At 47.7% G+C, this 15,142-nt stretch overlaps 2 protein-coding genes across 6 annotated transcripts; one reads left to right on the forward strand and one right to left on the reverse strand.

The window, feature by feature from the left end:
• Positions 1-5,532: 5,532 nt before the first annotated feature.
• On the reverse strand, positions 5,533-11,955 carry FBXL12 (F-box and leucine rich repeat protein 12). 3 transcript variants are annotated; one of them, XM_084781574.1, is made up of 3 exons: positions 11,587-11,955; positions 9,072-9,144; positions 5,533-6,993 (listed from the first exon to the last, which is right to left on the reverse strand). In XM_084781574.1, the coding sequence occupies exon 3, from the start codon at positions 6,991-6,993 to the stop codon at positions 6,172-6,174; it is 822 nt and encodes a 273-aa protein (XP_084637700.1). In that variant the 5' UTR covers positions 9,072-9,144; positions 11,587-11,955; the 3' UTR covers positions 5,533-6,171. The 3 variants fall into 3 exon arrangements, with proteins under 3 accessions (XP_084637700.1, XP_084637699.1, XP_084637701.1); XM_084781573.1 differs by lacking the exon at positions 11,587-11,955 and adding an exon at positions 9,256-11,580; XM_084781575.1 differs by lacking the exon at positions 9,072-9,144.
• A 185-nt stretch (positions 11,956-12,140) lies between these two features.
• UBL5 (ubiquitin like 5) lies at positions 12,141-14,046 on the forward strand. Of its 3 annotated transcripts, none has more exons than XM_084781578.1 (5): positions 12,141-12,268; positions 12,573-12,633; positions 12,781-12,864; positions 13,005-13,042; positions 13,880-14,046. In XM_084781578.1, exons 2-5 carry the CDS (start codon positions 12,578-12,580, stop codon positions 13,921-13,923), a joined length of 222 nt encoding a protein of 73 aa, XP_084637704.1. In that variant the 5' UTR covers positions 12,141-12,268; positions 12,573-12,577; the 3' UTR covers positions 13,924-14,046. The 3 variants fall into 3 exon arrangements, with proteins under 3 accessions (XP_084637704.1, XP_084637702.1, XP_084637703.1); XM_084781576.1 differs by having other exon boundaries at positions 12,147-12,289; XM_084781577.1 differs by having other exon boundaries at positions 12,218-12,372.
• Positions 14,047-15,142: the final 1,096 nt, after the last annotated feature.

Consider the following 15,142-nt stretch of genomic DNA (forward strand, 5'->3'; position numbering starts at 1 on the left):
TTTGGTGTGTGTGGGGCGCTATGGGATATTGATGACTGCTTCCATTTCCTTAGGGGGTTTTAGGTCTATTCAGATTGTTTATCTGATCTTGATTTAAATTTGCTAAGGGGTATCTATCAAGAAAAGTGTCTATTTCTTTTAGATTTTTTCCAATTTTGTGAAGTACAGGAAGTATTTAATTTCTTTATTTTGGCCTTGACCTAGTGGTCATTCAGTAGAGTTGTTCAGCTTCCATGCATTTGTATATAGGCTTTCTGTTGTTCTGAAATCCAGCTTTAATCTGATCTGATAGGATACAAGGAGTTATTTCAATTTTCTTGTATCTATTGAGACTTGCTTTCTAACAGAGTATGTGGTCAATATAGAGCAAGTTTGCTGAAGTGCTGAGAAGAAGGTGTATTCTTTTGTGTTTGGGTGAAATGTTCTGTAGATATCTATTAGGTCCTTTTGAGTCATGCTAACATCTGTTAGTAACATCATTTTTCTGTTTAGTTTTTGTCTGGATGACCAATGGTGGTGAGAGTGGGGCTTTGAAGTCTCCTATTAGTAATGTATAATTTAAGCTTCAGTAATATTTCTTTTACTAATTGGGTGCCTGTGCATTTGGGGAATAGATGATCAAAATTGAGATGTTATCTTGGTAGATTTTTCCTTTGATGAGTATGAAGTGTCCTCCAGCTCTTTTGATTAATTTTAGTTGGAAGTCTACTTTGTTAGATGTTAGAATGGCCACACCAGCTTGCTTCTTGGGTCCATTTGCTTGGATAATTTTTTCAACCCTTTACTCTGAGGTAATGTCTATATCTTTGATGTTGAGATGTGCTTCTTGTATACAGTAGAAGGATGGACACTGTTTTCACATCCTTTCTATTAGCCTGTGTCTATAAAAGGGAATTGAGTCCATTGGAATTGAGAGATACTAATGACCAATGATTGTTAATTCCTGTTATATTGGTTTTGGTGGTGGGAGAGAGTCTTTCCTATGGTTTTGCTTGTGTAAAAATATTTATTTCCTGTCCTTTCATGGGTATAGTTAGCCTCTGTGGGATAAGTTTTCCTTCTAGTACCTTCTATAGGGCTGGATTTATAGATAGATATTTTAAAATTTTGACTTTGCCATGAAATATCTTGTTTTCTCCTTCTACAGTGATTGAAAGTTTTGCTGGGTCTAGTAGTTTGGGCTGGCATCTGTGATCTCTTAGAATCTGCAAGACATATCCCCAGGCCTTTTTGGCTTTTAGAGTCTCCATTGAGAAGTTGGGTATAATTCTAATAGGTGTGCCTTTATATGTTACTCGGTCTTTTTCTCTTGCAGCTTTTAATATTCTTTCTTTGTTCTGCACATTTAGTATTTTGATTATCATGTGCTGAGGGAACTTTCTTTTCTGGTCCTATTGATTTGGTGTTCTGTAAGCTTCTTGTCCATTTATAGGAATATCCTTCTTTAGGTTAGACAACTTTTCCTCTATAATTTCATTAAAATATCTTATGAAAAATTTTTTTATGATTTTAAAAGCCAGGTGTGGTGGCACATACCTGTAATCCCAGTACTCAGCAAGGCAGAGGCAGGCAGATCTCTGTGAGTTCCAGACTAGCCTGTCTACAAAGTGAATCCAGGACAGCCAAGGCTACACAGAGAAACCCTGTCTCAAAAAGAACAACAACAAAAAACGTTTTAAATATTTTCTGGGTTTTTGAGCTGGGATTCTTCTCCTTCTAATCCTGTTATTATTAGGCTTGGTCACTTCATAGTGTCCCAGATTTTGTTTTTGTTTTGTGTGAGGAATTTTTTAGATTTAACATTTTATTTTATCAACGTATCAATTTCTTCTATGGTATCTTTCTATGCTTCAGAGTCTCCTATCTCTTGTGTTCTGTTAGTGATGATTGCATCTGTGGTTCCTGTTTGCTTTCCTAGATTTCCCATCTCCAGGATTCCCTCAGTTTGTGTTTTCTGTATTGCCTCTATTTCCATTTTCAGGTCTTAAATAGTTGTGTTCATTTCCTTTATCTGTTTGTTTTTCTTGACTTTCTTTAAGGGATTTATTCAATTCTTCCCATTTCCTGGGTTTCTTGTTTGTTTGGTTTGGTTTGGTTTTTTTGTTTTGTTTTGTTTTTTGTTTTTTTGAGACAAGGTTTCTCTGTGTAGCCTTGGCTGTCCTAGACTCACTTTGTAGACCAGGCTGTCCTTGAACTCACAGGGATCCGCTAGCCTCTGCCTCCCAAGTGCTAGGATTAAAGGCGTGCGCTACCATGCCCGGCAGTTTGGATTTTTTGAGACATGGTTTCGCTGTGTAGCCTTAGCTGGCCTGGAATTCCCTCTGTAAACCAGGCTGGCTTCGAACTCAGATCTACTTGCCTCTGCCTTCCAAGAAGTAGTAGTAATGGCATGTGCCACCACCACCCAGCCAAAGATAATTTAAAAAAAAAAATGAGCTTTACCCAGGGCCTTGTGCACTAGGGTCTACTCAAGAACCTAGAGCTCCACAAGCAACGTTATCCACACATATTTTGTTTGTTGGTGCTGGGGCTCAGCGGTTAAAACCACATACTACTCTCCAGATGTGATCAGTTCCCAGCACCCACATCAGTCACCTTATAAGTACCTTAACTCCAGTTCCATGGGATCCAATGCCTTCTAGCCCCCTAGGACAACTTCAAAGTATGCACACATACATAATTAAAAACAAAATAAATACTTGCCAGGCATGGTAGCGCATACCTTCAGTCCCAGCACAAGGGAAGCAGAAGCAGGAAAAGCACAAGTTCAAGGCCAGTTTGGGTCTCCACCTGTGCACCTTGACCCTTTCACAGGGGTCGTATAAGACCATCCAAATACAAAGATTTTACATTAAGATTCATGACAGTAGCAAAATTACAGTCATGAAGTAGCAACAGAAATGATTTATAGCTGGGGGTCACCACAACATGAGGAACTGTACTAAAGGGTCACAGCACTCAAAAGGTCAAACAACACTGCTCTAGTGAGTTCCACATCCGGGGCTACAAAGGGAGACTTTGTCTCAAAAGACGTTAAATCCTGAGGGCATCAGTAGGTGCTCCACAAGCTTGACCACCTGGGTTTGACCCTAGAAACCCATGTGAAAAGATAGAACTGACTTCTGCCTCCCACATGCATGGCTGCACTCACGTACCAGCCCACCCCACGCCAACCAACCCCCAACTGTGGAAGCTTCCAAGTCCAAGATCAAGCTGTGGGTGTGTTATCTGCTGACTTCACAGGTCATATGCCTTGCCTGCATCTTCATATGGTCATGCAGTGGGATGGGATATGTGTGGAGGAGGACTGTACCCAAGTACACATACTGCTTTGTCACTTTCTGCCCTGTTCTCTTATGGCTAATCAGGTCTGTCACTGAAAAAGGATCTAGCCCAGCAGGTTCCCTTTCCCCCGCCCCCAGAGTGCTGGAGCCAGGTATAGGCTCACCTGGCTTATGCTGTGGGTGCCGGGGATTTGATCCCAGGATCTCATTTGTGCAAGTGCTCTTCCATGCCAACTAAGCTCCCCTGCTCCTCTCAGAAGTATCTTTCACAGGAGGCCACTAATTTCATTCATGAGAGCCCTGCCCTTTTGTCCTAATTCCCTCCCAACACTCATATCTTCTAATGTAAGTTACTTCTGGGTTTAGAACCTCAACAGATAATCTTAAGAAGAATATACGTCCCCTAAAGTTCCATGTGGTAGAAATAAATACCAACTCCTGCCAGGGATGGTGGCGCACGCCTTTAATCCCAGCACTCAGGAGGCAGAGGCAGGTGGATCGCTGTAAATTGGAAGCCAGCCTGGTCTACAAAGTGAGACCAGGACAGCCAAAGGCTACACAGAGAAACCTTGTTTCAAAACAACAACAGCAACAGCAACAAAAAACAAAACTAACTAACCAAACAAAAAAACAAATCCCATGTAAATTGGTCATCTGAGTAGCACTGAGTCTTGAAGGCCCCCATGAAGACTTCGTATTCTAAGGCAAGAAACATATCAGCTCTCTCCAGGCTCCACCCACAGCAGGTGGTGAAACCACAGATGTGCACTGTCCCCAGCTCAGATCAAAAGTGGTACACTCAGTATCATCAAGCATTTAGCACCTGCATGATCAAACTGTTCCAATTCAAAAAACAGGAAGAGGCCCCAGTACAACTGAGCCCCACTGCTAGGCCTTGCCCCCATATCTCTGACCTGACAGATTCCACCTTTCTCCCATTTATGATGCTACAAAAATGTTTCTGGAAATGCCAATTTATTCCTTAGGGTCGTGTGTGTGTGTGTGTGTCTGTGTGTGTGTGTGTGTGTGTGTGTGTCTGTCTGTCTGTCTGTCTGTCTCCAAGTGCAGAAGTGCAGAACAATGCAGGGATCTATTCATTCAAAAATGTTTCTAGAAATGCCAATTTATTCCTTACGGTCGTGTGTGTGTGTGTGTGTGTGTGTGTGTGTGTGTGTGTGTGTGTGTGTGTGTCCATGTCCCCAAGTGCAGAACAATGCAGGGATCTTCATGCCACAGCACATATGTGAAGGTCAGAGGACAACTTACAGGAGTCAGCTCTATGTTCACCATGGGGATGGAACTCAGATCAGTCTTGGCAGACAGTACCTCACCCACTACGCCATCTCACACCAGCCAACCCCCACCCCTATTAAGTTTTTTCAGTGCTGAGGGCAGAACCTCATGTATCCCAGGGAAGGGTTTTGCCACTGACCCATACCCTGGGACCCAATCTCAGAGGCTTGACCTTTCCTGTCATTCCTTAGCCGTCCTCCTATCTTAGGCCTCTTCACCTCTCACTTCTGAGGAGGCCCACCCTCCCCTCCCTACCAAGTGTCCGTATCCCATGACATAACCTTGGCTCACCACCTGAGAGGCTATGAAATGATCCAATTTGCGTTATTTGTTTTAGAGATTGGGTCTCACTCCACTGTAGCCCAGGCTGACCTCAAACTTGAAACTCTTTAGCCTCTTGAATACTGAACAGGCCTGTGCCATATCTGGCTCACAGATATGTTTACCTCTTTAGTCCCCTGCCATCTACACCCAGAGCTGCAGGGTCTTCCCTTTGTTCACTACGCAGCCCAGTATCTAGAAAGGTGCCTGGAAGGGGCTGGCAATGTGGCTCAGTGGGTAGAGCATTTGCTCGAAGCCCTGGACTCCATCCTTAAGCATCCCATAAATAAGGAATAGTGGTGTACACCCCAAATCCTAGCACTTGGGAGGTGGAGGCAGGAGAATTAGGAGTTGAAGTCATCCCCAGCTACAAATAGATTTCAGGGTTATTACATGAGCTCCCGTCTAAAAATAGCCTGGCAAGATGGCTCAGTGGGTACAGGTACTTGTCACCAAGCCTGACCACTGAAGTGCGATCCCCAGGACCCACAGGTTAAGAGAGAACTGACTCCAACAAGCTGTCTTCTAGCCTACACACACAAACACAGCTGTAATAAAAGAAAAAAGAAATAAAGCTGCCTGTGAGTGGTAGGTGCTCAGGAGGAGAAACCCTTGTTAAATAAATGGAACACACTTTGAAAAACATGATTTTTCTTTAATAGTAAAATATTGTATGCTGTAGAAAACTTGAAAAAGGCAGGATACAAAATACAGAAAATACAATTGGGAACCTTCTCGGGCACTAGGACAACCCAATGCATGGCTCCTTTGCCCCTGACCTCCATGTCTCCCAAGCATGTAGGCAGACAACCAGGCAGACCTCAGAGCCCTGAACCCCATCTATTTGCACCTGACCATTTCTGAAAATGGGCCCTCTATCAGGGCCTTCTGGGGTCTGTTAGAGATTAAGGTCTCCTGGGGCTCCAGTGTGGCTCAGCTGCACAGCAGTGCTTACCTAATATACCTAAGGCCATGGGTTTGCTCCCCAGGGACTGTGGGCAGGAAGGGTAAAGTTTAAAGTTACACATGAATCATGAGGTAGCTATGATGCCTAGTCCTAAACTTGTGAACTGGGCCTCCCAGAGGCTGGATGACAAGTCTCAGGTCACTCAGATTACAGATAACCCCAGCTCTGGAGGGCCACAGGTCCTGGCTTCCTTTTCTTGTGACCTCCGGTTCCCTCAAGCCTAATTAATCGCCATGCTTCAGTTAGCTGCTTGGATAGTCAACTTTAAAAGCTAGGCCAGGTCCCAGGCACGGATGGGTCATGCCTTCACATCCACCAATCCATGGATTCTTTGGGACAAGCCCTGACAATAACCATGCAGCTTGGCAGGCCCTTACACAGGACCTTCTCGGCCTCCTGGCCCTCCCAGCCCAGCCCCTGCACCTCAAGCACTCTGAGCTTAGGCATGGTGAGGCAGGAGGACACGATCTGAGCTGGTGTGGGCATTTCTGGGGTGATGAGGGGACCCTGGAAGCACAAACTCTCCAGGGCCGGCATTCCCTCCAGGAAGACCAGGCCCTGGGCCGAGAGGCCCCCAACGGTCAGCCGAATCTTGCGCACATCTCGGAGGTGGCGGCTGATGGCCAGCAGGGTACTGTCGGCCGACAGGGTGCAGCCCAGCACCTCCAGCCTTTGCAGGTAGCTGAGCTCCTGCAGGCTGGCATCCAGCCCGGTCTCGGTGACCCGGTAGGTGCCGCCCAGCACTAGCGAGCGCAGGGCTCGGAAGCGGGTAAGGCCCTGCAGGTGCTCATCACGGAAGGCTGGCACGCGGTCCAGCACGATGCACTCCAGCAGTGGCAGCACCGTGGGGTCCTCCTCCTTCTGCAGCCAGGCCATTGAGATCTCGCAGCTGTGCAGCTCCAGGGTCCTCAGCGTGGCAGGCAAGCTGGTGATAGGGACCATGCTCAGATCAGCCACGTGCAGGCACAGGCGCTTCAGGTTGGGGCACTTCTGGCCCAGGGCCCGCATCAAGGCTGGGGACAGCTGTGGGGCCTGAGAGCCAGAGAACAGGTAGCCACCCATGCGCAGCGAGTAGAGCCGGGATGCCATGTACCGGCGCAGGAGGTGCCACATGACTTTTGGCCGCATCTGTAAGAGCCAGAGATTGGGGTGACTGGGTGAGAGGTATGGGGGCTCCTTGAGGATCCACCTAGCTGGTGAGAGATGCCCGGGACCTGGGTTCTGGTGTCCCCCTGCGATTCTGCTCTTCTGCCAGCTTCCTTCCCGAAAGCAAGGCAATTTCTTTTGCAGGGTATCAAGACTCATGCCCTTAATCCCAGCCCACACACAGGGGAGGTTGAGGCAGGAGGATCCTGAGGTCTGGCCAGCCTGTCTAGTCAATCGGAAAACTCCAAGTTCAGTGGAAGACTCTGTCTCAAAAGCAAACAAACAAACAAGCAAGCAAAGCAGAGTCCCAGGTTGTGGCACACACCTTTAATCCCAGCCAGAGGTGGGGGTGGGGGAAGACACTGGATACAACAGGACAACACAGACATGAGGAGAAGGATCTCTCTAACTCCCAGGCCAGTCTCATCTACATAGCAAGATCCTGCCTCAAACAAAACAAATATATTTACACATACATACATATATATGTACAAATGGGGGTGGGTGAGGAAGATACCCCTACACTACCTCTGGTCTCTACATGCTCTTGTACACATACGCATTTGTACCTGTGTATACACAAACATATACATGTAGGTGCATGCACACAAAATAAACTATGCAATCAACAAAACAGTGCAGGGTATTTTATTATATGTACATTTTGCCCCCCCAAAAAAGAAGAAAAACAAAATGCTGGGTTGAACAAGTGACTCATTGCTGGTGCTGGAATGGAACCCAGGACCTCAGGCATACTAAGGCCATGCCGTGAACTCCGCTACACCCTCGGGTTTGGCGGTCCTAGGGAATGAACCCAGGGCTTCACACAGGCCAGGAAAACACTCTAGCACGAAGTCGCAGTTCCAGGCCTTTTCTAAATTTGTATTTCAAGACAGGGCCTAGCTAAATTGCCCAGGCTGGCCTTGAAATTACGATCATCCTCCCTCAGCCTCTATAGTAACTGGGGTTACAAGCCTGTACTAGGCCTGGCCTTATGGTATAAATTTTACTGACCACCTTTTAACAGAGAAATTCAATTAAAAAAAATTATTTTGGCTGGGCGGTAGTGGCACACACCTTTAATCCCAGCACTCAAGAGGCAGAGGCAGGCAGATCTCTGTGAGTTTGAGGCCAGCCTGGTCTACAGAGTGAGTTCCAGGATAGCCAGAGCTGTTAAACAGAGAAACCTCGTCTTGAGGGAAAAAAACAAAACAACAACAACAAAAACCAAAATACAAAAAAAGTTCTTTTGTGAAGTTGCTGGAGAGATGGCTCACCCTTTAGAAAGGTGTCTAGATTCATGCCTTTCTCTATTCTGTTACTATAAAAATTTGCGATGGGTAGAATTAATGCATGGACACGCCTTTAATCCCAGCACTTGGGGGGCAGAGGCAGGCGGATCTCTTGAGTTCAATACCAGCCTGGTCTACATATCAGAGTTTCATCGAACTGTTGAGGAAGCCTAACTTTGTATTCTCAGCAAACGATCACTCATATTTGGCTCAAGAATAAACTCTTATCCAAATATAACAATTATATTTTTGCATTAACAGACTCTGCTCAAAAGACAAAGAAAAAAAAGAGGTTGGTGATGTGGCTGTGTTAGTAAAATGCTTGCCTAGCAAATGAAGATTGAGGAGACTGAGGTTAGTTGGAAACCAGTACCTGGCTCCTAGCTTTCAAGAAGCCTGAATTTCATTCTTAGCATCACAGAAACCAGGCATTCGAGCCCACGCTGGTAATCCCAGTATTTAGAAGGTTGAGGTGGATTCGAAACTCAAGGTCATCCTCAACTTCATAGTAAGCTGGAAGCCAGTCTGGGCTAGAGACCCTGCCTCAAATAAAACAGCTTCCCTCCCCCCCCCCCCCAAGAAAAAAACAAAGGAAAAACCTAAGAAACAAAACAAAAAAAAACAGAAAAATAAACTAAAAGCCTCAAGGAACAAAAATAAGTTAAACCAAGAACAAACACACACTAGCAAATAAAACAAAGCAAACCCCCACTTCTGCCCCGGGGCAGGAGGGTGGCTCTCCTCGAACCGCTCCGGGGTCCCGCGTACCGTGTAGAGCGTCAGGTCGACGTGTCGCCACAGCCACCGATCATCCACTAGCCTCTTCCAGCGGTGACAGACCCTGGAGGGGTGGACCGGCCGTTAGAACGACCCCGGCCCGCTGGGACCGGATTCGCATCTCCCTCCTGCGGAGCCCCTGCCCGGCTCTTTCCCACGAGGGACGGGGCCGCACCTGGAGATGCGGATCCGGTCCCGGACCGGGAGGTAAGAGAAGATCTCCAAGAGCACCAAGTCTGGGAGGTCAAACAGCGTCGCCATGGTCCTGCTGTCCAGTGCTTCCGTTTCCGGTGGCGGGGAAGCCGTGCTCCCCTGAGGGCGCTGAGGTGGCCGGACTGGCCAAGCCGGCGCGACTTTCGGAGTCCTACCGAGGATCCCTACCTTCCTCGGAAAGTGCGTGAGGCTCCGGGACTGGGACGGCCCGGCCTGACGACCGTTTGGCAGCCGGGACTAGAGACTGACTAGGCCTGACTGGCTTGGGCAGCGAGTGGAACTGGGGGTAGGCAAACCCAGAAGGTGTGGCTTGGGTGAGGAGGGGGCATGAGGCGTGGCCAGAATGGAAGACGAACAGCAAACGGGGAAGGCTGGGAGGCAAGGGGCGTCTCGGGGGCGTGGCCATGAGATGGAGTTAATTATAAGCAGCAAACCCAGAGGGGGACAGCGGGCAACCCAGAAGGCGTGGCTCTGAAAAGGAGGGGCTCGGGGCGTGGCCAGAGCCGGGAGACGTGGCGAGCCGAGGCTAGGAAGACAAGGTTCGGGCAGGGCTGAGGAGGGCCCCACGCCTAGAAAGGCGTGGCTCGGGCAGGAGGGGAGTGGTCCTGGGTGTGGCCAGGGCTGGAGGGCAAGGCTGAGGGAAAGCAACTGACTCCGAAGGCGGGGCCCCGGGGGAGAAAGATAAATTGAGACTAGACAGAAAGACGGAGAGGAGGGGCTACTGAGAGCGAGGCCAAAGTATCAGCCGCATTTTGCTTAAAAAGGCGCGACTGAGTGGAGGGGCGGAGCCAGAAGCAGAGGAGCAGATTAGAGGCTGTCAGAAACAATGGGAAGGCGTGGCTTCAGTAGGAAGGGCCAAGGGGCGCGTTCAGAATTACCGCGCTAGCTGAACGTCCCGAAGGCTTGACTTGAGCTGGAAGAGGTTTAGGGAAGTTGCCAAGGTAGAGACCAGCCTAGGACCTGTATACCGAGAAAGCGTGACTAGAGCAGAGAAAATGTATCCGAGCAACAAGCCCAGAAACCATGATTTGAGTGAGAAGGGGTTCTGAGGTGTGGCAAGAAACCAAAGTCCTAGTTGGGGCAGAAGACCAAACTTATAAATCCTAGCTTAGGCAGAGTAAGGTCTGATATAGGGGATGGGGTCAACTTTGGAATGGGTGGGCTGCTTAGGGAGAGGCTGGGAGATTTAGGACTGGAGGAGTGGTTAGGAGCGGGGTTGGACCCCTAAAAGCATCGCTGGAGGCAGAAACAAGTACTAAGCCAGGAGCTGAGTGTGCATCTCACTGAGAGAGCCTTCGGCTGCTAGCATGCTAGAAGGTCCTAGGTTCGACCTCCAACACCAAAACAAACGAACGAACAAACAAAATAAAATTAAAAAAAAAGAACAAACAGGGCTGGAGAGATGACTCACTGGTTAAAAGCACTGGCTGCTCTTCCAAAGGTCCTGAGTTCAATTCCCAGCAACCACATGGTGGCTCATAACCATCTACAATGAGATGTGGTTCCCGCATCTGACCTGCAGGCCTGCATGCATGCAGAATACTGTATAAATATAAATAAATCAATCTTTAAAAAAAAGAACAAACAAAACACTTTTCTGATGCCTATGCATAAGATATAGTCTATGGCTCGCTGTCTAGTATGGAAGTCTTTTAGGAATGGAAACAGGCATTGGGGAGAGGGTGGAACAGATCTAAGAACTAAGGATGCGGAGTAGGATTTCATTCCAAACCCAAAGGTGTGACCTGGGTGGGGGTGAACGGCAAGCAGAACTGCCAAGCCAGGGAGGCTTGACCATTAGCCACAACAGAAAGCAAAAACAAACAAACACAAAAACACGCTTTTTGCTGCCTACACATAATGATTAAATTTTGTATAAATGGGATTAGGGAAGCACAAGGCCATAGATGGATTTTTCTTTTACTTTTTGAAACAGCCTCTCTACAAAGTCCTGTCCTGGAATTCACTATGTAGACCAGGCTGGCCCTTACTACACAGGCCGATAGTGCCAGCCACTTCCGAGGCTGGACAGGGTCACAAATTCGAGGTCAGTCTGGTTTATATACCGATACCCTATCTCAGAAAAAAAAAAAGCTAAATTTTAAAAATGAGTCAATAAAGCCGGGTGTAGTGGCGTACGCCTGTAATGCCAGCACTCGGGAGGCAGAGGCAGGCAGATAGTTGTGAGTTCGAGGCCAGGCTAGTTTACAAAGTGAGTGTAGGACAGTCAAGGCTACACAGAGAAACCCTGTCTCGAAAAAAACAAAACAAAAATGAGTCAATATATGCTTACCTTGAGTCCTGTCTGCTAAGACGGAATCGTTCAATAGAGTTGGAAACTAAATTTGATAGGGGATTCCCTTCCCATCAGCTCTCGTAATTCTGTAATCTGGAACAAGGTTTTCCTTGGAGATGATTAAAAATAATAATAGCAATAATAATCTTTCCCAGTATGCCTTTTCCAGCATCTTTGCAGACAGGACACGGATACACGGCCTCCGGTCCAGGATCCGGCGTAGTTTTTATCAACTGCAGCCTGCACCCCTGGGGGCTCCGAAACAGTCACTACGATCAGAGGGGAAAGGCGAGCACAGGGTCAGGGGCCGAGCTATGAATGAAAGCGGAGAGCCGGACAGTCACAGGACCTGCACGATTCTTCAGCCGGGATTCTGCGGTAGGATGCTTCCTGGCTTGGGAATGGCAGATCACTCCGCCCCTGGGATCCTTTGTGTCTCTTCCACAACGAAGGAATATCCAACAACGGTTCCAACGTCAATCCACTACTACCGTCACTTATTCACAGTCTTCTTATCCAGCCTCAGTTCATTAAGACTGCGCCAGAGAATCGCAAATCTTCGCTAGCCCGGAACCCGGAAGCACCTAAGGGCGGTGTTTCCGTTATATCACTTCCGCTTCCTGTTTCCTACCTTAAATCGGGCCAGGGCTCAGCGTTCGAGCTACAAGTTGTGTGGTCGGTAGGTTCGTGGAGATTAGAGGTGAGGAAGCTAAACGGAGAGGCCTGAGATCGCAGGAAGCTGCGGAGACTCGAGAGCATAGGGGTTGTGGGAGGCAAAGCGGGGTGAGTGCGGATCTGGGCTTGCAGGAGTTAAGGGGCGGAGACGAGGCTTTCTGAGGTCCCCGCTATTGAGACCGTAGGCTTGTGGCTGCAGGGTTTTGCGTCCAGTGTTCGGGGACTTACCCAGGAAGGGACTTTGGGAGACTTGGCTACCCGAAAGTCCTAACTCTGCTGCCTTCCATCCTCTCCCTCCACCGGTGTAGCCACAATGATTGAGGTGGTTTGCAACGACCGTCTAGGAAAGAAAGTTCGCGTTAAGTGCAAGTATCCACCGAGGGGTATCTGGCAGTGGCCTCCGGGACAGAGGGTGGTGGAGGAGAATTTTAGCTAAGTGATGCAGATGGGGAGGCACAATATCGTCTTCCTCAGTCTACCTCTTCCTTTCATTTACCTTAACTCCTTCGTGCCCAGCACCGATGACACCATCGGGGACTTGAAGAAACTGATAGCGGCCCAAACTGGCACCCGTTGGAATAAGATCGTTCTTAAAAAGTGGTAAGTGCGCGCTGGTTAGGATTAGGCTGGAAGGTTAGGGTTGGGGGAGCACCTCAGGCAACCCCGTGACGCCGCAGCTTATTTTCAGGACAAAGGGCATCCCCCCATCAGCTTCTCTCTGAAAGTTATCTATCTCATAGGTACACGATTTTTAAGGATCACGTGTCTCTGGGAGATTGTATCCTTTTCGTGACATTGAGGAAAGAATCCACATATTTATCTGGAGTTCCTGGTTCTATACTGAAACCTGTAGGGAAATTAAGCAAGTGGGATGTTTAACTTAAAATGTGGCCTATTGTGACTACTGAGAAAGGGGAAACTATGGAATTATTTTGTTGGTGAGGAGGGTGGTTAGTGAATAGTTTAACTTGGCTCAGAAGGATTTGGACGTTCAGGTCCAAATTACTTATTTCTGAGCGCCGCCAGGAGGTGAAGGTGAAGTGTCGCTATAGTTGACAACCAGTATTTTTCTTTTCTTTTCTTTTTTCTTTCTTAATTTGTGTGAGGTTAGGGGACCTGGGTCTTTTGCCTGCAGTTATGTTTGTGCACCACATGCATGGCTGCTGCTGGCAGAGGCCAGAAGAAAGCTTCAGATTCCCTGGAACCACCATGTGAGTTCTGGTACTTAAAACCCATGTCCTCGTGAAGAGCAGCCCTGAGAGGAGCTCCTTCAGCTGCTGAGCTGTCTCTTCAGGCTGAGTGTGAGCGTTGAAGGTGTATTATTGCTGTGTGTGTGTGTGTGTGTGTGTGTGTGTGTGTGTGTGTGTGTGATGGGTGGGGGTAGGGCCCTTGGGGCTCTGACTCTGTACACTAGGCTTTGGTGGCAAACAACTTTGCCTTCTCAGTGGTCTTAAGGGCAACTGTACATTATATAGAGTTTGTGTTCTTAGATTAAAGTGCCTGTTCCAAAACTGCTTCCTTAGACTAGGCTTGGGTGTTTAGCACAGGATACAGCTGGGAGTGCAGGGAGGGTAGCATCAGCCCTCAGTGAAAGTTCCTTAATGCTGCCCTTCAGATGAAATCCATGATGGGATGAACCTGGAGCTTTATTACCAATAGAGGGAAGTCCTGCACCTGGCCCCGCCCTGCCTTGCTCTCCCACCCTCCTTTACACTGGTGTAGATGTTCATTTTTAACAATTCACGTGAATAAAAACTTTGATGCTGCTTTGCTGATGTCATACTTGTCGGTTTGATTTGGTTTTTTTTTTTTTCGAGACAAGGTTTCTCTGTGTATCCTTTACTGTCCTGGAACTCACCCTGTAAACCAGTCTGGCCTCGAACTCACAAAGATCCACCTGCCTCTGCCTCCTGAGGGCTGGGATTACAGGCGTGCGCCTCCACTGTCCAGTGCTGCTGTCATACTTGTGTGAGAGTTGTATCATGAGGGGAGAGCTGGTATCTGTTAGCTAAGGTTCAGTGCACTGCTCCCTGAGGGGAGCTCAAGATTGACTGGAAGCTGGGCGTGGTCTTGTTTTTGTTTTAAAGAATTTGCGAGGAGTTATGGCTGCCCACAAACGTCTTATCTTCATCTCCCCCTCAATGTGTGTGGCCCAAGTTTGGAAAAGCAAAGTAAGGCTGTCATTGTTTCCTACAGCCTTGGCTAAAGAGGCTCAGTAACTATTGAAGATTTTTTTGTTTTGTTTTGGGTGGAGATAGGTAAAGTGCTTTCCTGATAAGCGTGAGGACCTGGGTGTGACCCCCAGAACCCATGGAAGAATGCTAGTTGTGCAAGTGTACACTTAATCCCAGGATTGGAAAGGCAGAGACAGGAAGATAGATCTCTGGACTTCTGTCTAGCTTAATTGGTGAGTTTTAGACCATGACTCTCAAAAGGAAGTAGACTGTGTTCCTACCATGACCCTCACGGTTGTTCTCTCACCTCCACACTTAGGCACACACAGAAACAAACACATACATGCTTGTAAATAAAGCTACTTGGGTGGTAAACTAGGATCCTAAGTTTGAGACTAATCTAAGGAAGATTGACTTTAGGCAGCTGGGGATGTAGCTGGGTGGTAAAGTATTAAAATTGCTTTTATTGGATATTTTGTTAGAGCAGTGAGAAAAGTAACACAATGGGCTACATAGTGAGGTCCTACTTTTTGTTTTGTTTTTTGAGACAGGGTTTCTCTTGTGTAGCCCTGGCTGTCCTGGACTCGCTCTGTAGCCCAGGCTGGCCTCGAACTCAGTGATCCGCCTGCCTCTGGCTTACAGGCTACGGTCCAGCTAGTCAGTCCAACAGTGGCTATCTTTCAGTGAAAAGTCCAAGAATCCAG

The sequence above is a fragment of the Acomys minous genome, assembly GCF_964271855.1.
Source record: "Acomys minous genome assembly, chromosome: 5".
NCBI lineage: Eukaryota > Metazoa > Chordata > Mammalia > Rodentia > Muridae > Acomys > Acomys minous.

What these genes read in the sequence shown, in the direction of transcription:
- FBXL12 (XM_084781573.1), bottom strand. Translation starts at nt 9,341, where the DNA reads ATGGCGACGCTGTTTGACCTCCCAGACTTGGTGCTCTTGGAGATCTTC. An exon ending in GACCGGATCCGCATCTCCAG is followed by an intron (nt 9,145 to 9,255) that starts GTGCGGCCCCGT and finishes CCACCCCTCCAG; the next exon opens with GGTCTGTCACCGCTGGAAGA. An exon ending in TCGACCTGACGCTCTACACG is followed by an intron (nt 6,994 to 9,071) that starts GTACGCGGGACC and finishes TGGCTCTTACAG; the next exon opens with ATGCGGCCAAAAGTCATGTG.
- UBL5 (XM_084781578.1), top strand. Translation starts at nt 12,578, where the DNA reads ATGATTGAGGTGGTTTGCAACGACCGTCTAGGAAAGAAAGTTCGCGTT. An exon ending in AAAGTTCGCGTTAAGTGCAA is followed by an intron (nt 12,634 to 12,780) that starts GTATCCACCGAG and finishes CTTCGTGCCCAG; the next exon opens with CACCGATGACACCATCGGGG. An exon ending in AAGATCGTTCTTAAAAAGTG is followed by an intron (nt 12,865 to 13,004) that starts GTAAGTGCGCGC and finishes TCTATCTCATAG; the next exon opens with GTACACGATTTTTAAGGATC.